At 38.0% G+C, this 25,049-nt stretch overlaps 1 protein-coding gene and 1 long non-coding RNA gene across 2 annotated transcripts in view; one reads left to right on the top strand and one right to left on the bottom strand.

The window, feature by feature from the left end:
* Nucleotides 1-2,279, bottom strand: part of LOC125100936 (uncharacterized) — a 67,834-nt gene extending 65,555 nt beyond the window's left edge. Inside the window, exon 1 of the long non-coding RNA XR_007127702.1 lies at nt 1,961-2,279. This is a non-coding gene — a long non-coding RNA (uncharacterized LOC125100936). The remainder of the gene's footprint in view (nt 1-1,960) is intronic.
* Nucleotides 2,280-2,416: 137 nt separating this feature from the next.
* The window catches only part of RASA1 (RAS p21 protein activator 1), a 114,162-nt gene continuing 91,529 nt past the window's right edge, over nt 2,417-25,049 (top strand). Inside the window, exon 1 of the mRNA XM_047731486.1 lies at nt 2,417-3,559. Within this exon, the coding sequence (XP_047587442.1) occupies nt 3,036-3,559 (524 nt within the window). The 5' untranslated portion in view covers nt 2,417-3,035. The remainder of the gene's footprint in view (nt 3,560-25,049) is intronic.

Genomic DNA, 25,049 nt, shown 5'->3' on the forward strand with positions numbered 1-25,049 from the left:
ATTTGGAAGTACCTCATGAAAGATTGTGGTAATCTCTTTGATAAAAAGGACAGCACAACTCTAAGATTGAATATATGGTAAAGATATTGGTATTAGGTTGATACATGGACAGACATAGTAGGTTTTTCCTACTAGTTGAGCAACTGATGTCCAAAGATGTGAGCTGATCTAATCCAGAATTTGTTAAAAGAATGAAGACCTGCTCAAAGCTGTGGTATGGATGCCTAACACTGGGCTAGGCAGTAGGATAGACCACACATTGTATTTGCAGTGTAGGTTTGTAGATACATATACCTAAAAGGAATTAGAAAACAATATAACTCGGTACATAATTGGTGTTGGACTGCATTAAATATTGGCCTTTATTTGTAAAGAATTTTCAAGAGGGGAAAGAAGGCAATTGTGCAAATTAGGCAGTATACAGATGATGCGTGAGCCCTGAGATCAGTGATAAGAGCTGGTGATAAGCTGCCAGGCCAGGATCCTACCAAGGCTGATGGTGGTAATTGGGGTGGGGGTGTTGGAGGACTGGGATGCTAATGCAAAATTTTTTGGGAGTGGGGGGAATAGGTACTTTGAAGTTCTCTTCTTACTTTGAGGGTCTAAGTTTAAAAGAAAAACTGTTCCAGGCAGGCAACTGTTAAGTAGGAGTGCATTATTCTCTTAAATATTATGAAATTACTTCATTATGTATTTTCTCATTTTCTAGCCTCTTCTCTAGAATAGTACAGGGCTTAGCAACACAATACTTCTCTTATCCACCTGCCTAATGAATGGCATTGAGTTGGCCTTCTCATTTCTTCTTTCTTTCAGAACCATTTTAGGTACTGCATACCTCCTTCTTGATTAGCATACTATAGTATAGTGGTTCTTAAATGTGTAAACTTAGAGGGACTATTAAAAAAGATTCCGGTGATTCTGATTAAGAGGGTCTGGGATGGGGCCAAGAATTTGCACTCTTACAAGTTTGTAGGATAACACTGGTCTAAGACCACTCATGTGACTAATCCATCTTCGCTCTCTCAAGTGGTACAAGAAAAAGTAAGTACAATGAAGGAGTCCTCAGGATTAATCAAGTTTGTCACTGATTTGGCAAATAGGTTTGTGCGAGCTTTTAAAGAAAAGGAAAATATCTTGTGTGCACCTCGCCACCTCTTTTAGTGGCTTTTTCCTTTTTTTCCCCGGGGCCTCTATTAAGCTCCTACTCATCCCCTATGTGCTTCACTGTTGGGTTTGATCATCCTTAGCAGAAAAAACGTTGATCTCAAAGACCAGTATTTAAAGGTATTCAATGTGGGATTCCTCCTGGGAGAATTTAAAAGAACAATGTATAAATGCAAAGGGAAAATTACCCATACTATAATTTCAAACAATGGGAATGATTCCTCCACCTATATGAATGGACACAATAGTTTATATATATTCTAGCATAAAAGACAAAACAAAACCCATCTCTCTGGCTATATTTAGTGTGAGATTTCAGTTTATTGGTCATTTTTGAAACTATGCACAATTTTATGTGGCACTTTGGAACCTTGACATTTGCCTTGTTCAAGGTTCTCTATGCTTCACATACGCATCCCAGAGTATGACCCGCCTTCTGCACACAAATGAGTGTTGCAACCCTCCTCTACCCACGTTAGTAGTACTCAACAGACTTGCGATGACACTGGTTTAAATATGTGTGTCAGGGGGTAGAGAGACAGGACAGAGAGGAGATATGATGATGTGAATGAAGAAAACAATGTCTATACTCTTAGAAAACCGACTTTACAACCACTATTTCTACCAAAATTCTTAGCCCTCCCCTTAATGCTCTCCTATCTATTTCGTTTACTTGAATTTCAGAACGTTTTTTTTTTTTTTTTTTTTTTACTACGGAATAGTCATATAGTGATCGCTAGTACGCCACGAAAATAAAATAATAGTACTGCCTTTAAATTCGAAGCAATCTTCCTACCCCTGGGCCTTGGCCATCTGGGTTCTGCGCCACTGACTGAAGGTGTTTTTTCTACCAGTCAGGAAGCAGGAACTGGCTTCGCGGCACCTTCCTTTCCCTTTTTCTCCGTTTCTTCCTCTCCACCCCTCCGGATCCCTCCCGTCTCTCCTGTTTGACAGTGCCCAGAGGCCGCGTGCTCGGGTACCCACTCCTCCCAAAGCCAGTCAAACAAAACCCACCGAGGCAGACGCGCGCCACCGACCAGAGAAGCGGCGACGCCACCACCAGCTCTAACCCTACCGTAACAGAGAGCGCGGCCGCGCACAGCGCGCCCCCGCGGCTTCCTTCCCTCCCGACTCTTCCTTTTCCTCCCTCCAGGCCCAGCGTCCTCACCCCCCGCGCTAGGAATGCGCCTGCGCAGAAGCTGCCCTCGCCCTCCTCCCCCGCCCTTCCTTTCCTCGGCTCCTCCTCTGGTGCCCCGCCTTCCTTTCTCTCTAGTCGGTTTTCATGAGCGCTCCAGGTTGGAGCAGTTCAGTCGATTTCCCCACTACCCCGCCCCCCTTCCTCTTTTCTCCCCACCCCTCCCATCTCCAGTCCGGTGGAGAATGAAGCCGCTGCAGTGGCCCCAGCCCCAGCAGCGGCACCGGCGGTGGCTGCGGTGGGGGTGGCCGGAACTAGGGTGGTGAAGAAGCGGTGGCGGCGGCGGCGGCGGTGGCTGAAGGAGCGGCAGCCGCCCCAGCCGCTTCCTCTGTGCTTCCCTTCCTCTTTAGTGCAGCCAGGAAGTTTTTTACTTCTGTGCATGTGTGTGTGTGTGCGCGTGAGTGTGGGTGTGTAAGGTCAAGGTTTGGGGCGGTGTTTGTGCAGGCGTTGCAGGCGTTTTTTGCCCACTTCGCTTCCCGTAACCCGGGCAGCTCCGGAGCCTGGGCTGTGGCCCGAGGAGGGGGCGCGGCGGCGGGCTCTCTCCTTTTGTTGTTGTTTCCTCCGCCTGGGGAGCTGAAGGGGGGACGCGCCTGGGTGGGGCGGCTCGGAGCCCGGGCCTGGTGGCCCCCGGGGCTCCCGGGCGAGTAGGGTAGAGTAGAGTAGAGCGGGCTTCAACATGATGGCGGCCGAGGCCGGCAGTGAGGAGGGCGGCCCGGTGACCGCCGGGGCAGCTGGAGGCGGCGCAGCCGCGGGCTCGAGTGCCTATCAGGCAGTCTGTAGGGTGAAGATACCCCCGGCCCTGCCAGTGGCAGCCGTCCCCTATTCTGGGCTGACGGAGGCCGGAATGGCCGGGACTCTGGCTGGCGGAGCCGCTTTGGGGTCAGCGTTTCTAGGAGCCGGGTCTGTGTCGGGAGCAATGGGGGGAGCCGGACTGTCAGGGGGAGGTGCTGCTGCTGGCGTGGCTGGTGCTGCCGCTGCCGCCGGACCTGGAGGAGAGATGGTTCTCGCCAAGGGGACCCCTTCGTTGCCTGCTGAGACCTTCGGGGCAGGCGGCGGATTCCCTCCTCTGCCGCCGCCGCCTCCTCAGTTGCCCCCTTTGGGCGCGGGCCTGGGAACAGTTGACGAAGGTGACTCTCTGGATGGACCAGAATACGAGGAGGAAGAGGTGGCCATCCCGCTGACTGCTCCTCCAACTAACCAGTAAGTCAAGACAGCTGTTCAGGAATTGGGGCAGCTGGCTCCTAGAAAGAAGTGGGAAAACTTGCCTCGTTCTTTCAGTTAAGATTTGTTCTGAAAAGTTTTGAAGCTTCGGGTTCCGCGCGTGGGGATTTAATTTGATCACTCATCCTCCCTACGGGCATGCTCCCGGGCGTCTTAGTATATTTATTGTTACTCTGGGAAGATGTAAAGTTTTTGAGATTGGGAGTGAAAAATGTGTATCCATTGAGAACCGGATATAGTTCTGCCTCTTCCAAATTAAGGTTGCGTCCTGGGATTCAGCTGAGCTTGCAGCTACCAAGGCAGTCACAGTCTCTTTTAACCTGTGTGTGCATTCCCTGTTGAAGCCAGGTTATTAGTAAGAAGCTTTGGAATATATAAGTGTTTGAATGAATATTGTATAGATACCATTTGAAACATGTACTCGTCAGAATGCTTTGTTTTTGTGGCACTGCAAATCCCAACCCATGGCTTTGCAAGCATAGCGATGCTGAAGTCTTCGGATCACTTATGAAGATGTGGGTCAGCAAGAAAGGAAAGGAATTCTGTGAATTACAGGTGTGAGTAAGGGCCATAGAATTCCCGTTTATTAATATCAGTGTAATCGTTTATGGTTGAGGCTTTGTAAGTACAACACTGAAGTAAAATAAAATTAACACTAAAACACTGTTGGTGGCCAGTACAGTGTTCTTTGTGACAATTAGTTTTGACAGCATATTGCAGAATATATAGGGCAAATCGTTTTTTCATACATACCTTCCCCATATTTGTTCCCTTCATAAGTGAACATAGGTAATATATTTATAAAGGTGGACCTTGATGAGAGGAAAATTTTGATGGGATATGGTAATAGATGGCAAAACCGTTTTTATAGATCCCTCACATCAGTATTATTTGACCTTTAGAATTTTGACAACCTTGGTGTGCTGTGTCAGAGGAAAAAAAATATTGGTTCCTATGTTGACAGTCACTCGGAACAATTGGAAGTTTTTGTTTGTTTGTTTTGGATAAGCTATGGAAGATTTAGAGAGGACTTACAAAGTGAATTAGAAAAAGATTCTCTAATGATCCATTTTTGACTTAAGGCTACATCTTTTGATACTTAAGGTGGAAAAATAAAATAAACCTTATTTATGTCAGCCATGGTATAACAGTATTGCATTCCTTTTATATTGTTAATTAGGAGTTTAATTTTTTTGTCTAATTTTATTCCAACTTACCACATTATGTCTTAGTGTTACAGACTTCTGAAGATGTTCTGGGAGTGTTAAAAATTTGCATTTTACAGCACTGTTTACATACCTTCAAGCCTTTTTGAAAGAATCCGTCAGTTAAATATTTAAGTGCTCACTACATGCTCAGCACTGCAGTTATAATAAAGCGCAACTTTTCATACCCAAAGAAGATGGTCTTATGTCAAGTGTTTGTGACTGAATTCTATTAGACATATTTGGCATATTGTGGTTCTAAATTTTTTTTAAGAAAAGTTGATTTCGTAGAATAGTTTTACGTTCACAGCAAAACTGGGCAGAAAATATAGTGTTCCCATTAAATTTTCAATAATAAACATGAATGAGTACTCAGGAGAAATTGTGTTTGTGGGAAGTCCATCGTGTGAGATTTCCATCATTATTATGTATTTGGGAATAAAAAATACTTGTATGACTGTATTTGAGAATTGTTCATGTTCTGAAAAGTACCCTCCGTTTCTAGTATGTTTTTAAAATTTGTCACGAGAAGTACAAATTTCCTTCTTTTGTTTATCTTAGATATCAACCCAGAGTCATTGGAGGCAATACAGTGTAGTGTTGAAGGGCACATTCTGAAGTTAGACAAGATTTGGGCTGTAATCCTGACTCTGCCACTTATAGCTGTGTGATCTTGGAAAGGTCAGTTTCCCCATCTGTAAAATGGGGATAATAATGGTACCTCCGTCATAGGGTTGTTTTTGAAGGTTGAATGAGAACCCGGAAGTACTCAGCACCGTACCTGGCACATAGTGTTTAGTGTATGGTGTCCCAATGTAACAGTAATATAATTTTATTGTCAATAAATTGCCTACTGATTCTTTTGGTATAGGGACTTCCTCACTTGTAGTTAGTTTAAAGAAATGTTGGAACTCCAGAGGACTATCAGAAGTGATTAATTATATTAAAAATTATGACTTCATAAAAGCTGGAATTCTAGCCCATTAAGTAGTGTAGAGATTAAGTTCAGATCTTTTCTGTAAATTCCTATTTTTAAAGGGCTTTAATGACTTGGTTAAATAATGTCAAATCTTTTGGGGCACCTGGGTGGCTCAGTGGGTTAAGCCTCTGCCTTCAGCTCAGGTCATAATCTCAGGGTCCTGAGATGGAGCCCCACAGCCCGCTCTCTGCTCAGCGGGGAGCCTGCTTCCCCCCTCTCTCTTTGCCTGCCTCTCTGTCTACTTGTGTTCTCCCTCTCTGTCAAATAAACAGATAAAATCTTAAAAAAAAAATGCCAAATCTTTTGTAAAAGTATGAAGAAATGTTCTTGGGCTAACAATATTTACTAGTGAGTGGTTGGTTACCTTAGTTATTGGATAGCATATTAAGGAGGTTCAGGTCATAGGTTTGAGTCCACAGTGGTTTGTTACAGTAGAGTTCCCTTGTCATGGAGTTCAACCTTGTATCCAGCGAGTTTGGTGCTGTTGGTCACAAGAGAGTCAAATGACAATATATAGATAGACGAGAGCAAATACTTTAATGCCATTAGTGTTTTGTACCTTGTTTTTCTGTGTGCATGGGGAGTCATTGTCTCATGTTTATTACTGACAGTTTTCATTAGTTTGGTTAAGGCCAGAAAAGTTTGTATAATTTTAACTGTTTATTTGAATATTTTCCTTTTCGCAAATTTTGAGGAAATAAATTTAAAAAGCAAAAAATTCTCCCCTATGTATTTTTATGCTGTAGAAGATCCCATATCTAAAACTAACAGATTTGATTTTCAAGAGAGAAAAAAGTTAAAGGAGTTTGTCACTGGTACACCTTCTAATTTTATGGACTTGCTTTTAGTGGTCCTGCTTTCTTTGCTTTAGAGGTGAGGCTAATAGTAAAGGAGCATGTTCACTTAGTCTACCTTCAATTATATGTAGAAATTCTGAACTATGAGCCTGCAGTAGCAGGATGCGCTTGGACTGGATCCACTCCACAGATACGTGTATTGCTTTTTCTTGGTGTATTTAGAACATTTAGTAATCAGTCTCCACCACTTAAAAATAGGAAGACTTCACATTTAAGAAGTCTCACTTTCTAGCATCACTTGCAAAATCACAGGATTTGGTTCTACCTGGTTGCTGTTCCTGTTTGTAGCTTGCTAGAGCTGAGTAGTGGTTGCCCCATTTAGGTAAGTTCTAAGCTTTGGTTTGCTGTAGCCTCTACTAGGCTTGCTTTGCCTTTGATATTATTTGCCTGGCAGGTGGCATAGATCTTACCTTGGACACAATATGCAGGCTTCTCAAGCCTGAAACTTGAAGGAAAAGGAAATAAGGAACATAAAAGATGCCTTTCTTTTCCTCAAAAAACATGTGACTATCTCTACAAAAATAAAATAATTCTAATTAAGCCAAATAATTATTAGAGGTGAATGTTAGGACATGTAGTGTTCATTAACTTTGTCACTAATTGCATTATAACTATGGGTGAGTCATTATTTCTTAGTAAAATTGGGAGGAGGTGAGAATTGCAAGGATTAGTTAAGTACAGAGTGGTTGCTGACCAGGACCCAGATTTTTTTTTTTTTTAAGCCATATTTGTATGAATAGTAGAACAGTGTAGTGGGTGCTTAATTTAAGGGATACAAAAATGAGTAAGATGCCCATTTTCTCAATTCTCTCTTCCGGGACAGTTATAGATCTAATAGGAAGTTAAGTAAACCAACTACTCTCAGTCAGGCTAGATTAAGATAAATATCATGAGTGAAGTATGAACAAAAGGTCATGGGCTTTAAAGGAATAAGAAAAGTATATAATTAGGATCAGTAAGTCTTTGAGGAAAGGTAGCAAGTATGTTATCCCTGTTGCTTAATTTATTTTCTAAACAAGACCTTATTGGTTCTCACACCCTTTGCCTAATGATTCTGTCATGTGAAAAAGAATTACAAGTTAAAGGAGTATAAACTTTTGACCCCGAGTGAAGAGTCTATCCTACTGAACTCTTAATTTACCACTGGTCTGGAAGGAGGTTGAAGGAAGTTGAAGGAAGTGCCTGTAATTCCTGAGAATAAAGAGCATAGCCAAAGGGTAGAATTGGTTTGGATCATTGATTAGGCACTCGGGGGAAATCAGGAAAGCATTATAGGTAGAGATAAAAAAAAAAGAAAAAGGACAGGGGTACCTGGATTTCTTAGTGGGTTCAGTGTCCCACTCTTAATCTCGGCTCAGGTCTTGATCTCACCGTCTGTGTTGGAGCCCTGCATTGGGCTCCACGCTGTGGGGGGTAGGTCAGTGGGGGGGGGGGTGGTGTGTGTGTGTGTGTGTGTGTGTGTGTGTAAGGACAGCTGTAAATTAGGAAGAAGAAAGGGAATGCAAAAAGTAGGCCTATCTGGTTGCTTTACTCCTGTCTCTTTATTTATTTATTTATTTATTTATAAAAAAAGATTTTATTTTTTTATTTGATAGAGAGAAACACATTGAGAAAGGGAACACAAGCAGGGGCAATGGGAGAGTGAGAAGCAGGCCTCCCGCCCTGCAGGGAGCCCGATGTGGGGCTTGATCCCGGGACCCTGGGGTTCTGACCTGAGCTGAATGAAGGCAGACGCTTAACTACTGAGACTCCCAGGTGCCCCTACTCCTGTCTCTTTATTGGCCTATATTGGCCAATATCTCTATATTGTCTCTATATTAAGAAAATGAGAGAATGTCTCTGAGAGCAGCTTTAATACTCAAAACAATACATTGGTGGGGTGGGACTTAGAATAATTATTAACAGTAACCGTTATTACTGCTGAAATTTCTTGGTTGTTTACTACCAATCCAGAACTTTTCTAATTGGCTTACACTTGTTTAGTTACAACAAGGTTTATTTGCTCTTAATTCTAAAAGTTTGGGCTTGATGGGGACTACTCCATGTGTCATCTGTTGGCTGTAGCATCTAAGGTGGCTTCTTAATTTATAAATTTGAGGCCGCAGCTGAGATGGCTGGAACAGCTGGTGGATACCTGGGAATATGACTGCCTCTCTCCCTTCATCTGCCTCCATGTAGCCTCCCCCCTTAATTAGCTTGAGTTTCTCCACAGCATGGAAGCTGGGTTTCATGAGGGAGCATTTCAAGAGAAGAAGCCTCACTGTGCCAACATTTATCAAGTGTCTGCATTCTTTGTGTTTGCTGATGTACCGATGGCCAGTGCTAATAACATGACCCAGTTCAGATTTGATTTGGGTAGGGACTATACAAGGGCATTGATGCTGGCAGGTGAGATATGTTAAAGGCGCCTAAGTAAAAACCTACCTCATGTGTTATTCATTTATATGTAATACCAGGTAATACTAGGATAGGAGTGGTGAGGGACGAGGTAGGGGAAAGGGCAAGTACTTACAAGTTATTCCCTTAGGCTTAACATGGTAAATTGTTTTTCGTTAAATGATTCAGATATCCTCACAGTAGATTTGCTTCTGACCATTATCTTAATTTTAAAGCACGTTTATGGAGTATGGATGCTGGTTATGGCTCATTGTTTGAATGTGCAGTAAGTATCTCATCTTGAAATAATTGAAACAATACATTTGAAACAATACTGAAACAATACATTTCAGTAGTGGGCTAAGTTAAAAACAGTTCGCAGGTACAATTTATTGGAAACCTCTCCATATGCTTAATCATATCTCAACAGGATTTGGGGTGTGATTTTAGGCATTTCAGTGATTAAGTGACTTTTGTGAGTAAAACAAACGTAGGGGAACAAAAATATAAAAGAATATACAATCTACTTGGAAGATGAAGCATTAATGATAAAGAGAAGATGGTGAAATTAGCCTTACAGGCGTGTTGTACAGATACATTTTTCACTTTGGAGGATAGTTGTGGAAGAGTTTAAAAGAATGGAAGTATTTGGAAGAATAAATTGAAATTTCATACTGTAATCCTCTTTTACTGGAATTTTATAAAAAGTTTGATTAGCGGGGTGCCTGGGTTGCTCAGTTGGTTGGACGTCTGCCTTCAGCTTGGGTCATGCTCCCAGGGTCCTGGGATCGAGCCCCACATCGTGCTCCCTGCTCAGTGGGGAGTCTGCTTCTCCCTCTCATTCTCCCTCTGTGCTCTCTTTCTCAGATAAATAAATAAAACCTTAAAAAAATGTTTGATTAGCTTTTGTAGTATTGGCGTTTGATATTACAGTCATGAATGATACGCATAGATACATACTATATTAGTGATAGAGGAAACTCTCATTGCCCAGATACAGAAGAGTGGTTTGGTTAAGGTCACATAGCTAGGTAGTGGTAGAACTGGGACAGAATCTAGTTCCTGTAATTTTTCAGATATGTTTAGATTTGAGTAATATTTATAATTAATTTTGGGGGGGAGGGGATGAAAGGCAGAGGTCCAGAATTGCCTAGTCCTTTACCATATGCTGGGCACTTTACATAGATTATTTCTTTTAATTCTCACAGCTATACAGTAAGAATAGATATTCTCCTCAGTTTTATTGTTGGGAACACTAAGTGATAGAATTGGAATTGTAATGCACATACTATACTTTTTCCTTTGCCTTGCCCCCTTCCAGTAAGTATAATATACATATATATGTGTATTCATATAAAATATACTTCAGGGCTGGTTGGTCACTGGGTATTATGGACTGAATTTTGTCCCCCTAAAACTCATAGGTTGAAGCCCTAAGTCCCTATGTGGCTGTATGTGTATAGGGCCTCATTTAAGATTAAATGAGGTCATGAGGGTGGGTCCATAATCATTTTGGACCTTATAAGAAGAGAAAGAGGCATGGGAGTGCACATGTGAAGAGAAAAGGCCATGTGAGTTCAGAGTGAGAAGTTGGCCATCTAAAGTCAAGGAGAGTGGCCTTACTAAAAAGTAACTCTGCTCACACTTTAATCTTGAACTCAGCTTCTAGAACTGTGAGAAAATAAGTTTCTTTGGTTTAAGCTATCAAATGTGTTTTTTTTGTTGTTGTTGTTGTTATGGCAGTCTGAGCTGACCGATAACACTGGATAACCCTCTCTCTTTAAAAATGGCTTTGGGTGATTTTGATGTAGATCAGATGCACATTTACTACTTGAGAAACCGGGTCCTCATGATTTTATTTCATGTCTTTCGCTGGAGGAAAGAAAAACTTCCCTTATATTTGTCCTTCTTTCCTTATGTGTTAGTGATTTATATCTCTTTTTTTGGCCATATGTATGTTGAAAGATGGAAAAATTATTTAAGTGCCTGTCTGATTCTTATAGAATGAAAAGATCCTACATATGACCATGGATGGTAGCCATGAACAGTCCTGTGGGGAGACATTACTCCTGCAAAATTTCTGTATTCACTCTGTGTTCATTATTGTAATATTCAGTATTACACATTTGTTTGTGTGTGTGTGTATTTTTATTATTTTGTCTGGGTGTCAGTAAGATAAACACCTCATCAGACTTTATCAAGCTAGATTATCAGTTTATTACAAGAGCTATAACTCCAACCAAATGGAAGAGAAGCATTGGGCAAGGTATGTGGAAAAGGGTACAGAGCTTCCATGCTTTCTCTGGGGATACCACTCTTGTAGCCACACTCCCACCTCCATGTATTCACCAACTAGAAGATCTCTGTTTAGAAGTAACCTTTAAAAGATTACTTTTGAGGGGCACCTGGGTGGCTCAGTGGGTTAAAGCCTCTCTGCCTTCGGCTCAGGTCATGATCTCAGGGTCCTAGGATCGAGCCTCGCATCGGGCTCTCTGCTCAGCAGAGAGCCTGCTTGCTCCTCTCTCTCTGCCTGCCTCTCTGCCTACTTGTGATCTCTGTCTGTCAAATAAATAAAATCTTCAAAAAAAAAAAAAAAGATTACTTTTGAAATTCCTTTTCTCTTACATATCTGTCTGAAGCATAAGGGAAAGACTTAAAGATTCTTTTTAATCTGTTAAGGCTTCTTTGTAGTATAACCCACTAGACTTGGGGTTCACAGCTAAGACACTTATATCACTTATTGCACCATATTCTCCTCATCCATGTCTATCTACCTAGCTAAATATTGATTTATTTCTTAATTTTTAATTGCATTTTATTTTGAGGTAACTGTAGATTAACATTAGTTGTAAGAAATAATACAGAGTTTGTGTCCTTCACCCATTTTTTCCCTCAGTGGCAACATCTGGTTATGACAGCCAGGAAATTGACTTTGATTTAATTAAATCTTCAATTTCATTGGGTCTGCATAAAATTGTGTGTCTCTATGTGTTCAGCATGCATTTAGTTCTATGCAGTTTTATCACATGTGTAGATTTGTGTAATCATCACTATAGTAAAGATACAGAACAGTTTCATCACCACCGGATTTCTTGTGCTGCCCTTTTATAATCAAACTCACCTCCTTTCACGTCTCCCTTATCTCTAACTCCTGGCAACCAGTAATCTGTTTTTCATTTTGCCCTTTCAAAAACGTTATACAAAAACACTCCCCCCCCCCCCCCATTGTACAGATGGAATCACATAGTATGTAACCTTTTGGGGTTAGCCTTTGTTACTCAACACAATTCCTTCAAGATTCATCCGAGTCATTGCATGTATCAGTACTTTTGTCCCTTTTCATTTGCTAAGGAGTATTTCATGGTATGGATGTAGGACCGTTTAGCCATTCCCCCACTGGAGAACATTTGGATTATTTCCAGTTTTAACTATTAGGGGAAAAAAAGCTGCTCTGAACATTAGTGTTCATATTTTTGTGTGGATATAAATTGTCATTTTTGTCTGATAAATATCCAAGAGTGCAGTTGTAGGACTGTGTGGCAATTGCATGTTCAGTTTTATTAGAAACTGCCAATCTGTTTTTTAGAGTGGCTGTATCCTTTTACATTCTTACCAGTAATGTATGAGCAGTTCAGATTCTCTGTATTCTCACATGCATTTGATATTGTCATAAATTTTTATTTAAGCTGTTCCCATAAGGTGTCTAGTGATCTTATTGAGGTTTTAATTTGTATTTTCCTAAATGGCTGATGATGTTGAAGATCTTTTCATTTGCTAATTTGCTATCTGTCTATCCTCTTTGGTAAAATGTTTGTTCATGTCTTTTGCCCATTTTCCAATAGGATTGTTTTATTGTTGAGTTTTGAGAATTCTAAATATTGCTCCATTGTCTGCTATGTGCAGATACTTTCTCCCATTCTGTAGCTTTTCTTTTTTTCTTTTCCTTTTGACAAGGTCTTTCTGTGAGTAAAAGTTTTTAATTTTGTTAAGGCTTAATTTATTAATATTTACTTTTGGAGGCAAGTCTGAGAACTCTTTACCTAGCATAGGTCTCAAACATTTTCTACTATGGTAGCTTTTTTTTTTTTTTTAAGATTTTATTTATTTATTTATATATATTATCCCTGATCTTATATATATCCCTGATATTATATATATCAGGGACAGAGGGAGAGAGAGCGAGCAAGCACAGGCAGACAGAGAGGCAGGCAGAGGCAGAGGGAGAAGCAGGCTCCCTGCCGAGCAAGGAGCCCGATGTGGGACTCGATCCCAGGATGCTGGGATCATGACTTGAGCCGAAGGCAGCCGCTTAACCAACTGAGCCACCCAGGCGCTTTATAAAGTTCTATACTTTAATGGTTTATAGTTAAGCCTATGACTTATTTTGATTTTTATTTTTTTAAAAGATAATTTTAAATTAAGTTTCATGCTTTTGCTATGGATATCTGGTTGCTCCAGCATCATTTGTTGAAAAAGTAAATTTCTTTCCTCTTTTTTTTTTTTTTTAAGAATTTATTTAATTATTTGACAGACAGAGATCACAAGTAGGCAGAGAGGTGGGTGGGTGGGGTGGCGCATGGGAAGCAGGCTCCCCGATGAGTGGAGAGTCCTATGGCGGGCTTGATCCCAGGACCCTGAGATCATGACCTGAGCTGAAGGCAGAGGCTTAACCCCCTGAACCACCCAGGCACCCTTTCTTTCCTCTTTTGAATTTCATAAAAAGCCAATTGGGCATATATGTATGGGTTGACTGCTGGGTTCTCTCTTGAGTTCTCTTGGTTTATATGTTTCCATCTGCTGTGATACTCCTGATTATCTATGTAGTAAGTCCTAAAATCAGGTAGAGTGGTTCCTCTCACTTTTCAAGATCGTTTGAGTTATTCAAAGCCTTGTGTCTTTACATATAAACTTTAGAACAAGCTTATCCATATCTACAAGTCCTTTTGTACACCTTATTAAATTTATACTTTTTTTTTTGTTTTCTGTGGAGGAATTTTGTGAATATTATGTTTTTTATTTCAGTTTCCATATGTTCATTATTAGTACATTGAAATCTGGTTGATTTTTGCATTGTTCCTGTATTTTTTGACTTTTCTAAAATTACATTTTAGTTTTTAGAGGCTTTTTACAATATTTTTTCTAATCTCTGTGCCTTTTATTTCTTGTCTTGTTGCATTGGCTAGAACTTCTAGTACTGTATTGACTCAGAGTGGTAAGAGCAGACATCCTTGCTTTAGGTGGAAAGCATTTAGTATTTCAGGATTAAATACCATGTTAAGTGTACTTTTGTGGGGGTGGGTAGTTGGGTAGATACTCTAAGTGTAGGTAGATCACCTGTCCTCCTAGTTTACTGAGAGTTTTTATTATGAATGGTTGATGGATTTTGCCAAATTCTTTTACTGAGTCAATTTATATGATAAGATTTTTTTCTTTAGTTTGTTGATATTGTAGATTACACTTTTTTTTTTTTAATGTTGAACACTCCTTGCATATGTGGAGTAAATCCCATGTGGTTATGGTATGTAATGTTTTTCAAATATTGCTGAATTTAGGTTGTTGATTTGTTGAGAATTTGTGTCTAAATTCATTAGTGATATGGTGTGTATATTTCTTGTGATATCTTTGTTTCATTTCAGTATTTGGGTAATACTGGCCTCATAGAATGAGGCAGGTCACATTACCTCCTTTTCTACTCTTTGGAAGAGTTTGTGAAGTTTTGGTATTCTTTAAATATTTGCTAGAATTCTCTAGTGAAAACATTTCAGAGTGGGACTTTTTTTTTTTTTTAAGAATTAAGATTATGAATTCATTTTTTTAAAAATTTTTTTTAAATATTTTATTTATTTATTTGACAGAGAGAGATCACAAGTAGACGGAGAGGAAGGCAGAGAGAGAGAGAGAGGGAAGCAGGCTTCTTGCTGAGCAGAGAGCCCGATGTGGGGCTTGATCCCAGGACCCTGAGATCATGACCTGAGCCGAAGGCAGCGGCTTAACCCACTGAGCCACCCAGGCGCCCCAATGAATTCATTTTTTTTTAACGGATGTGGATTTATATTTATTTATTATTTATTTTGGTTGAATATTGGTGGCACAAACAGTCCCTGACTAAAGATTTTTTTGGCTTTATGATGGTGTGAAAGTGATACACATTCAGTAAAAACCATACTTGGATTTTGAATTCTGATCTTTTCCTGGCCTAACAATATGTGGTAAGATTCTTACCATGCTGGGCTGCAGCAGCAAATCATAGCTCACAGTCAGCCATGCAATCACAAGTGTAAACAGCCGCAACCTATAACACTTAAAAGGATTCTGTACCCTTAGAACCATTGTGTTTCTCACTTTCAGTATTCAGTTAATTACATGAGATATTCAACACTTTTTTTTTTTTTTTAAAGTAAAATAGGCTTTGCATTAGGTGATTTTGCCCAACTGTAGGCTAATAATGTAAGTGTTCTGAGGAGACTTAAAGTAGGCGAGGCTAAGCTCTGATGTTTGGTAGCTTAGGTACATTAAATGCATTTTTAAAAAAGGATTTATTTATTTATTTATTTATTTGACAGAGAGCACAAGTAGGCAGAGTGGTAGGGAGAGGGAGAAACAGGCTCCTCACTGAGCAGGGAGCCTGATGCAGCACTCGATCCCAGGATCCTGAGATCATGACCTGAGCCAAAGGCAGACTCTTAAGGGAATGAGCCACCCAGGCACCCCATTAAATGCATTTCTGATTTGTGATATTTTCAACTTAAAATGGGTTAGCTGGATGTAGCTCTGTTGAAGGTAGAGGAAGATCTGTATGTGGTTGATTGAGGAACTGATTCATTTCTTCTAATTAATCTAATTTAAGAGCATAAACTTGTTTGTATTATTTCCTGATTACCCTTTTAATGGCTTTAGGATGTTCAGTGATACTTTCTTTTATTGCTGATATTCATAATTTGTACCTTCTCTCCTCTTTGTTTTGCCAATTTTGCTAAAGATTTATCAATTTTATTTTTTCAAAGATTTCAAAGGTTTTCTTGTTTTCAGTTTTTTTGATTTGTGCTTTTATTTTTTTATTATTTCTCTTATTGCTTTGGGTTTATTTTCTTAAGTAGAAATTTAAGATACTGATTTGGGACATTTTCTGTTTGCTAATGTAGCATTTCATCCTGTACTTTTTCCTCTTGGCACTTTTTTAGTTGTATCCCACATCTTTTTTTTTTTTTTTTGCCACTAAGAGGATATATATTTTTTTTAATTTAATTTATTTATTTGAGAGAGAATGAGTGAGAGAGAGCATGAGAGAGGAGAAGGTCAGAGGGAGAAGCAGACTCCCCAAGGAGCTGGGAGCCCGATGTGGGACTCGATCCTGGAAGTCCGGGATCATGACCTGAGCCTAAGGCAGTCGCTCAACCAACTGAGCCACCCAGGCGCCCCTGTATCCCACATCTTTTGATGCTGTCTTTTCTGTGTTGTCTTTGCATTTTTACTCAATTATGTTTCTTTTTTAACTTTACTTAGAGACTTGTTCTCTGATGCTTGGGTTGTTTAGAAGTGTGTTGTTTAATTTCCAAGTGTTTTGAGACTTAACCAGTTGTCTTTCTCTTATTGATTTCTAGTTAGAGTCCATTATGGTCAGAGAATATACTCTTATGATTTCAATACTTTTAAATTTGTTTTATGGCCCAAATATGGTCTGTTTTGGTGAGTGTTCTATGGATGAAAATAAAAGTGGGTATTTGGCTGTTTTTTGATGAAGTCAGTTAGATCCTTTTGGTTGATTGTATTCTTTAGAACTTTTAAATCTTTGCTGATTTTCTGTTTAGTATTTCTGTGAGTCTCTGAGAAGGGAAGTCTTGAAGTTCCCAATCATAACTGAGAATTTGTCTCTTATTCCATTTAGCTCTATCAGTTCTTCATGTATTTTGCTTTGTGTGTACCGTTTAGGATTGTTAGGTATTCCTGTTGGATCCATCCTTTATCATTATATAATGGTCCTCTTTTCTCTCTAGCAATTGTCTTTGCTCTAAAGTCTATCCAAAATTGATATAGCCACCCCTGCTTTTGTTTACATGCATCTTTTCTGGTACTTTTTCACCTCTTATTTTAAGTGAGTTATTTATAAACAGCCTATAGTTGGGTCATTTTTTCCTTTAAGTCCACATTGCCAATATTTGTCTTTGGCATATTTTAACTGTTTACATTTATTTTATTTATTTATTTATTTATTTTTTGAAGATTTTATTTATTTATTTGACACAGAGAGAGAGATCCAAGTAAACAGATAGGCAGGCCGAGAGAGAGGGGGGAAGCAGGCTCCCTGCTGATCAGAGAGCCCGATGCGGGGCTCCATCCCAGGCCTGAGATCATGACCATGAGCTGAAGGCAGAGGCTTAACCCACTGAGCGACCCAGGCACCCCTGTTTACGTTTATTTTAATTATTGATATGTTAGAGCTTTTTTTAAAGAAATTTTTGTTTTAATTCCAGTTAACATACAGTGTTATATTAGTTCCAGTTCCAAAATTACAATGATTCAATAATTTCATATATCACCTGGTGCTTATCACTCCAAATGCACTCCTTAATCCCCCATCATCTATTTAATCCACCCTCCGCCCACCTCCTTCACCTCTGGTAACCATTGGTGTTTGGTATTTGTCTTTCTCTGACTTAATTCACTTAAGATAATACTCTCTAGCTCCATCTATGTTGTTGCAAGTGGCAAGATTTCATTCTTTTTATGGCTATATAATATTCCATTGTATATAAATACCACATTCATTCCCGAGTCAGTGAACACTTGGCTGCTTCCATATCTTGGCTATTGTAAATAATGCTGCCATAAACACATGGGTGCATATATCCCATTGAATTAGTATTTTTGTATTCTTTGGGTTAATAGCCAGTAGTGCAGTTGCTGGATCATAGGATAGTTCTTTGTTTTAACCCTTTAAGGAACCTCTGTACTGTTTTCCACAGTGGCTGCACCTGTTTGCATTCCCATCAGCAGTGCGGGAATGTTCCTTTTTTCCACATCCTCACCAAGACCTATTGTTTCTCATGTTGCTGCTTTTAGCCATTCTGACAGGAGTGAGGTGATATCTCCTTGTAGTTTTGATTTGCATTTCCCTGATGGTGATTATGAACATATTTCCATGTGTCTTTTGTCATGTGGATGTCTTTTTTGGAGAAATCTCTGTTCATCATGTCTCCTGCCCATTTTTAATTGGATTATTTGTCTTTTGGGTGTTGAGTTTTATAAGTTCTGTATGTATTTTGAATACTAACCCCTTGATTACATATGTCATTTGCTCTTAGGGCTTCTGCCATTTTGTTTTCATTTTCTATTTTTTTCTCTACTCATTTCTGTTTCTCTTCTCTCTTCTTTTTTAAAAAAGATTTTTTTTTTTTTTTTTTTAATTTTTGGGAAAGAGAGCTTGCATGTGCTGGGGGGAGGGGAAGAGGGAGAGGGAGAGGCAGACTCCTGGGTGAGTAGGATCCTGATGCTGGGCCCAATCCCAAGACCCCAGGATCATGACCTGAGCTGGAGGCAGATGCTTAACCAACTGAGCCACCCAGATGTCCCTTCTCTTTTTTTCTGTGTGTTGGTTGAGCATTTGTTGGTATTTCATTCTGATTTATTTATAATATTTTTCAAATATATCACTTCATGGTGTTTTCTTAATGGCTTCACTGGATATTAAAATATACATATGTAACTTACTGCAGTCTATTGGTAAACAGTTTATCAGTTTGGGTGAAGTGTGGAACCTACCCTTCCATTTACACCCCTTTATTCTCTTACTTTGTAAATATCATTGTTTTGAATATTTCTTCTTTATACATATCAGATAGTGTTAATATATTTTCCTTTTGTGCTAAAATATACATGATATAAAATTTATCATTTTAACCAATTTTTTTTTAAAGATTTTTATTTACTTATTTGATAGAGAGAGACAAAGCATGAGAGGGAACGCAAGCAGGGGGAGTGGGAGAGGGAGCCTGATGCAGGACTTGATCCCAGGACCCTGGGATCATGACCTGAGCTGAAGACAAACGCTTAACAACTGAGCCACTCAGGAGCCCCCCATTTTAACCATTTTTAAGTGTATAGTTCTGTGACATAAATTACATTCACATTGTTGTGCAGCTGTTACCACCATCCATCCCCAGAACCTTTCCATCTTGCCCAACTGAAACTCTATATGCATTAAACACTAACTCCCCATATCCCTTTCCCCTAGTTTCTGGCATCAACTATTTTACTTCTGTTTTTATGAATTGGATTGCTGTAGGTATCTCATGTAAATGGAATCATAAAATACGTGACTGATTTATTTCACTTAGCATAATGTCTACAAGGTTTGTGTTGTAGCATTTATTGAAATTTTACTTTTAAGACTGAATACTCTTCTAGTCTGTCCCCACATTTTGATTATGCATTTACCTACTGATGAACCCTTAGTTTGCTTCCACCTTTTGGCTCTTGGGAGTGATGCTACTCAAACAGGTGCACAAATGTTTCTTCAAGTCCCTGCTTTCATTTTAAGTATATACCTAGAAATGAAATTGCTGGATCATATGGTGGTTCTGTATTTAAGTGTTTGAGGAATTATCATACCATCCGTGATAGTGCCTCTACCATTTTACAGTCCCACTGGCAATGCATAAGGAATCTAATTGCTCCACATTTTCACCATTACTTGTGATTTTCTGTTCCTTTCTCCTCCTCCTCTTCTTCATAATAGCTCTCCATATGAACTATCTCATTGTGATTTTGACTTGCATTTCCCTAATGAGCATCTTTTCATATGATTATTGGCCATTTGTGTATCTTACTTGGAGAAATGTCCTTGAAGTCTCTTGTCTATTTTTAAGTTGATTTGTGTTCCTTTTGAATTACAGTAGTTCTTTATATATTCCTGTATCAATCCTTTTTCAGTTAAGTGGTTTGCAGATATTTTCTTCCATTCTGTGCATTGCCTTTGCACTCTCTTGGTAGCGTTTTTCAATGTACAGATGTTTTAAAACTTTGGTGAACTCTAACTTTTTTTTTGGTTGCCTGTATAATTTTTATTTCATCCATCAACGATGATTTTAAAACTTCATGCAAAGAAGGGTAGTCTATTGAGTCTATAGTTTTTACCCATATTCTTGCTTTTTCCATTGTTCTTCTTTCCTAATGTTACAGCATTCCTTCATTTATCATCTGAAAGAACTTCTTAGCTATTTTTGAAGGATACATTTGCAAATGACAGATTTTTAGGTTCCTTTGCCTGCTTATGTCTTTATTTCCCTTTTGTTCCTGAAAGATAGTTTTGTCAGATCTAGAATTCATGATTGACAGTACTTTTCTTTGAGCTTTTAAAAGATTTTTGTTAACTTTTATCTTTTTACCTTTGTGGTTTCATATGAGAAATCTGTCATTTGAATTCATGTTCCCTTATAGGTAATGCATCTTTTCTTTATGGTTGGTTTTAAGATTTTTCCTTTTTTTTCAGATCTGAAATGATGTGGCAAGGTATAATTTTTGTGGGTTTACCTGTTTGAAGTTCTTACTTGACTCTATGGGTTTTTGTCTTTCTCCAAGTTTGGAAGTTTTCAGCTATTATTTTTATGAATACTCCTTCAGTTTCATCCTCTTCTTCTTTATGGGACTGCAGTGATACTGGGTTGAATCTTTTATTATTGCCCCATAGATCTTTGAGTCTTTGTTAGTTTCTTTTCAGTCCTGTTTCTTTTTTGTTCAGATTGGGTAAATTCTGTTGATATGTCCTCAAATTGACTAATTTTTGCCCTTTGTAATTTTTACTATTGAGCCCATCCATTAAGTTTTTCTTCTTACTATATAGTTTTCAGTTCTGTAATTTCTAATTGGTTGCTTTTTTAAATAAAAGCTTTTATTTATTTATTTGAGAGAGAGAGAGAATGAGAGAGAGAGAGCATGAGAAGGGGGAGGGTCAGAGGGAGAAACAGACTCCCTACCAAGCAGGGAGCCCGATGTGGGACTCAATCCTGGGACACCAGGATCATGACCTGAGCTGAAGGCAGTCACTTAACCAACTGAGCCACCCAGGTGCCCTAATTGGTTGCTTTTCATAACTTGTTTCTTGGCTTGGATTTCTTGTTTTATTTATCTTTTTCACAGGAATTTGTAATTGATGAAGAATTGTTATGGTGGCTGCTTTTACATCTTTGTTAGACAATTGCAATATGTAATTCATTTCAGTGTTGGCATTGTTGTCTTTTTACATTCAAGTCATTTTCTTGGTTCTGGGTATGATGGGTGATTTTTTTTTAATTGTATGTTGGACTTTTTGTCTATTGCATAATTTTTTAACAATCACTTTTAAGATTGAGTATATTTTTATTATTGAAAATTTGGAGACTTGGAAAATACAAAGGAAAAAAGCATTCTTTTATTACCAAAGATAGCTACAAATTTATATACATATAAATTTTATATATATATATACATCTATATTATGTATATTATGTATATACAAATAATATATATATTATTTTTTATTTTTTTTTTACATATTATTTTTGAAAGGAGCTGTATATATATTTCCACCCTCTCCAACCCCTCCCTGTAAGTATAACTGTTTTATATATGAGGAAATTGAAGTAAGAAGTTTTAGGTAACTTTCTCCGTTCACAAAGCTACCAAATAATTCAAACCAAATTTGTGACCCCTAGGTTTGCGCTTTAAACCAGTATGGAGTTCTCTCTCTCTCTCTCTCTCTTTTTAAACCACGTAAGATAAATTTTTCAGGAGAAGAATTAAAATTCTTTATGGAAGAATTATCAATAGATCAGTAATATTCTTAAAATATTTTGAATAATGTTTTAGTACTTCATCACATATGTTCATAGATATTTGAGTTGGTTTAGATACATACGTATATATTTTGGTAGTAGAGAAAGGAGCTTTGACACCTTTATTTATGCATTCACATGGATATTTAGTATATGTGCTGCCGAAGTGAGCACCATTCACATGGATATTTAAATAAATGAATGTCTCCTTACATTTGAATAGAAAGTAAAAATAGGACTTTTTTTTTCTTTATAGGTTTTTATCTCCTTTCAGGAGCAATAATGCTTTTTTTTTTTTAAATATGTGTTTTTTGTTTGTTTTTAAAGCAAATCCTTATTAATTTCCTTTTTTATTGAGCAACAGCTGTGTAAATATTCTTCCCCATATTATTTCACTTAAGGGACTATAATGTCACTCATTATATACATATAGTGAGTAAGCTTGTTTATCCATGTTGGTTGAGTCCCAGCATGTCTGCTTCAGCATGGATTTAGAGGCAATTCCCAGTCACCGGGTTACAAAGTGACTATATGAAGGTTTAGGAACATTTTACTGCCTTTTAGCTCTTAGCTGACTAAAGAAACTAATTCATATATCTAGAGTGGAATTGCTACCGTACTTATTTACTTATGGGACTTTATAATGCTTATGATTGGTGGTAAGAGAAATAAGATTTAAGTTAGTTTTTACTACTATGACCCTTGAACAATGTGGAAGTTAGGGGCACGAATGACCCTCTGCAAGGTCAAATCTGTGTATAACTTTGGACTCCCCTAAAACTTAATTACTGAGAACCTGCTTTTGACTGGAAGGCTGATAACGTTAACAATACATTAACACGTATTTTGTATGTTGTGTATATTTTGTACTGTGTTCTACAAGTAAAGTAAGCTGAGGAAAAGAAAATGTTATTAAGAAAATCGTAAGGAAGAGAAAGTACACTTACGGTACTGTTTATATTTATTGAAAAGAATTTGTGTATAAATTGACCTGTGTAGTCCAAGCCTGTATTATTCAAGGGTCATCTGTATTTTTGGAATTCTATAAGTATTGTCTTAATTTGTCATTGCTGGCAATTAAAGAGAAGTTAACTGTGTGATTTGGTTTTTAGTCATTACATAAATTTCTCATGAAATTCAGAAGAAAGGAGCACAAATCTCAGACTGACAGGAGACTGCATCCATTAGTTATACAGAAATTCCTGAATACCATCCACAGAATATTTTCATCATGAAACCATTTTGGATACAATTTTAGGAGTGAATAGAAAATAATACTTTTATTCTGACTTCATTTTAGGGACCTGTTCTATGTGATGTGATAAAATAGCATATCACATTGTAGTGTCTGAAATCATACAAAGTCTTACAGTGCTGTGGAATCATTAATACCTCATAAGAAAGTAGTATTAATATTTATGGAAATGGTATTGTTTGTCTAGTAATAAGGCCTGCGAGTGCAATGAAGAAAAGTTGAAATAAAATAGCTTGCAGACTTGTCATGCTATGGTTTAAATGCCACAGTGAGGAGTTTATGCATTCTGGTGTAGAATCCAGATGGAAATCCTTACTACTTCTCAAATAGTTTTTATTTTTTTTTAAGATTTCAGTCATGGGGGCTTTCTTTTTCTCCTCCTCCCACTCCAGTCTATAAACATTTACTAAGAATGTTTCCTACCTCCCAAACTACTTCCAAATCTAACATGTGTTTTCTTTTTCTTTCTTTTTTAAAACCTCTGTGGCTTCAGACCCTCATTTTCTCTTTCCTCCTTTTGGAGTAGTTTGTTAATTTTCTCCCTGTCCCTGATCTCTTTTTCTGCCAATTAATCACTCTCCTTATCACTGACTTCCAAAAATTTTATTTCATCCATGTAAAAGTTAAGAAGTTCATTGTGTCTTGTGATATAGAATTTATCTGGGTGTGTGTGTGTGTGAAACTGCAAAATAATGAAACCAACATGCATGAAATATACCTTTTTTAATTACTACTTACGATTCTATTTTCTTTTTAACACTGTTTTATCCTCCTTAAACATACTGGCAGAGAGTAAATTTAATTCAAGACTCCCATTAGCTTGAAAAGCTGTTTTGTATTAACTGCCAGCATGATTTTGTAAAGACACATTTTACCATATTCTTTCTTGAAACCTTTCCTTCCATGAGTCTCCATCATCTGGAGAGTAGTGGCTTTCAAATCTCATTTTGACCATAGGTCACCAAAAAGAAATAGAATTTACATCTGTGACCCAGTACACACATATAAACAGACATTTGTAACAGAAACAAAAGTTTAATGAAAAAATTTATCCTTACTGCCTGTGATGTACTCTATGTGCTGTTCTGTTCTCATCTTCAGTTAATTTAAAAAAAATGCTGATTATGACCTACTAAATTGATTTCTTGACTCAGTGGCTTGAGACCTTCAGGTTGAGACAAAAAAAAAAAATCAAAGCATACTTTAGTATGACATACAACATCATCTTACCATGTTCTCCATTATTATATATTTCATCAATAATATACTATGTATAAGGAATAGACAAGTTTATTCCTTAAACTTGACATGGTATTTTGTTTCTCCAGTTTACTATTTCTTCTGTCTGGGGTGTTGTATCTATCTTGATTGTGTGCCAAATTGTCATTCATTTTTCTAAATAGAGACATTACCCAAAGTAGTGTATCATGATAAAGTAGTATATCATGAAGGTTTTTTTCCTTCATTACTCAAAGTAGTGTATCACGATAAAAATGAAGGTTTTTTCCTTAAAACAGTGATAGCAATCATTTCATCAAACAGACTTGGAAAGAAATGTTTTTTTTTTTTCAGAGAATTAAACCACAGTATCTCAAATTAACACGGGATGAATAAAAGATGTTTCTGGTTATGAAGAGCTGGCTGTAATGTGGTTGGTGCTGTTGCTATCTTTAAATAACGGAGACTTTAACAAATGACATAATGATAATGGGTTCATAGAAAATGGAGCCATATTAAGGGTAAGTTTGTCAGTGATCATCTGTGTTCAAAAGTGGACTTTTTTTAAGACCAAGGATGAAATTATTTATTTCTGGTGCAGTTTTTTTTATTATGTAAATACTTACATTAAATATATGAATTATCTGTATTCTGAAATTAAGAGGTCCATGCTACCACTAAGCCAGCTAACACATCCCTTGAATTATCTTTTTGTCCAGATTTTATGCTCAATGAGCAATCTCTTCTATACGTTTTTATGTTGAAAAATT

Source organism: Lutra lutra, chromosome 5 (genome assembly GCF_902655055.1).
Source record: "Lutra lutra chromosome 5, mLutLut1.2, whole genome shotgun sequence".
NCBI classification, from domain to species: domain Eukaryota; kingdom Metazoa; phylum Chordata; class Mammalia; order Carnivora; family Mustelidae; genus Lutra; species Lutra lutra.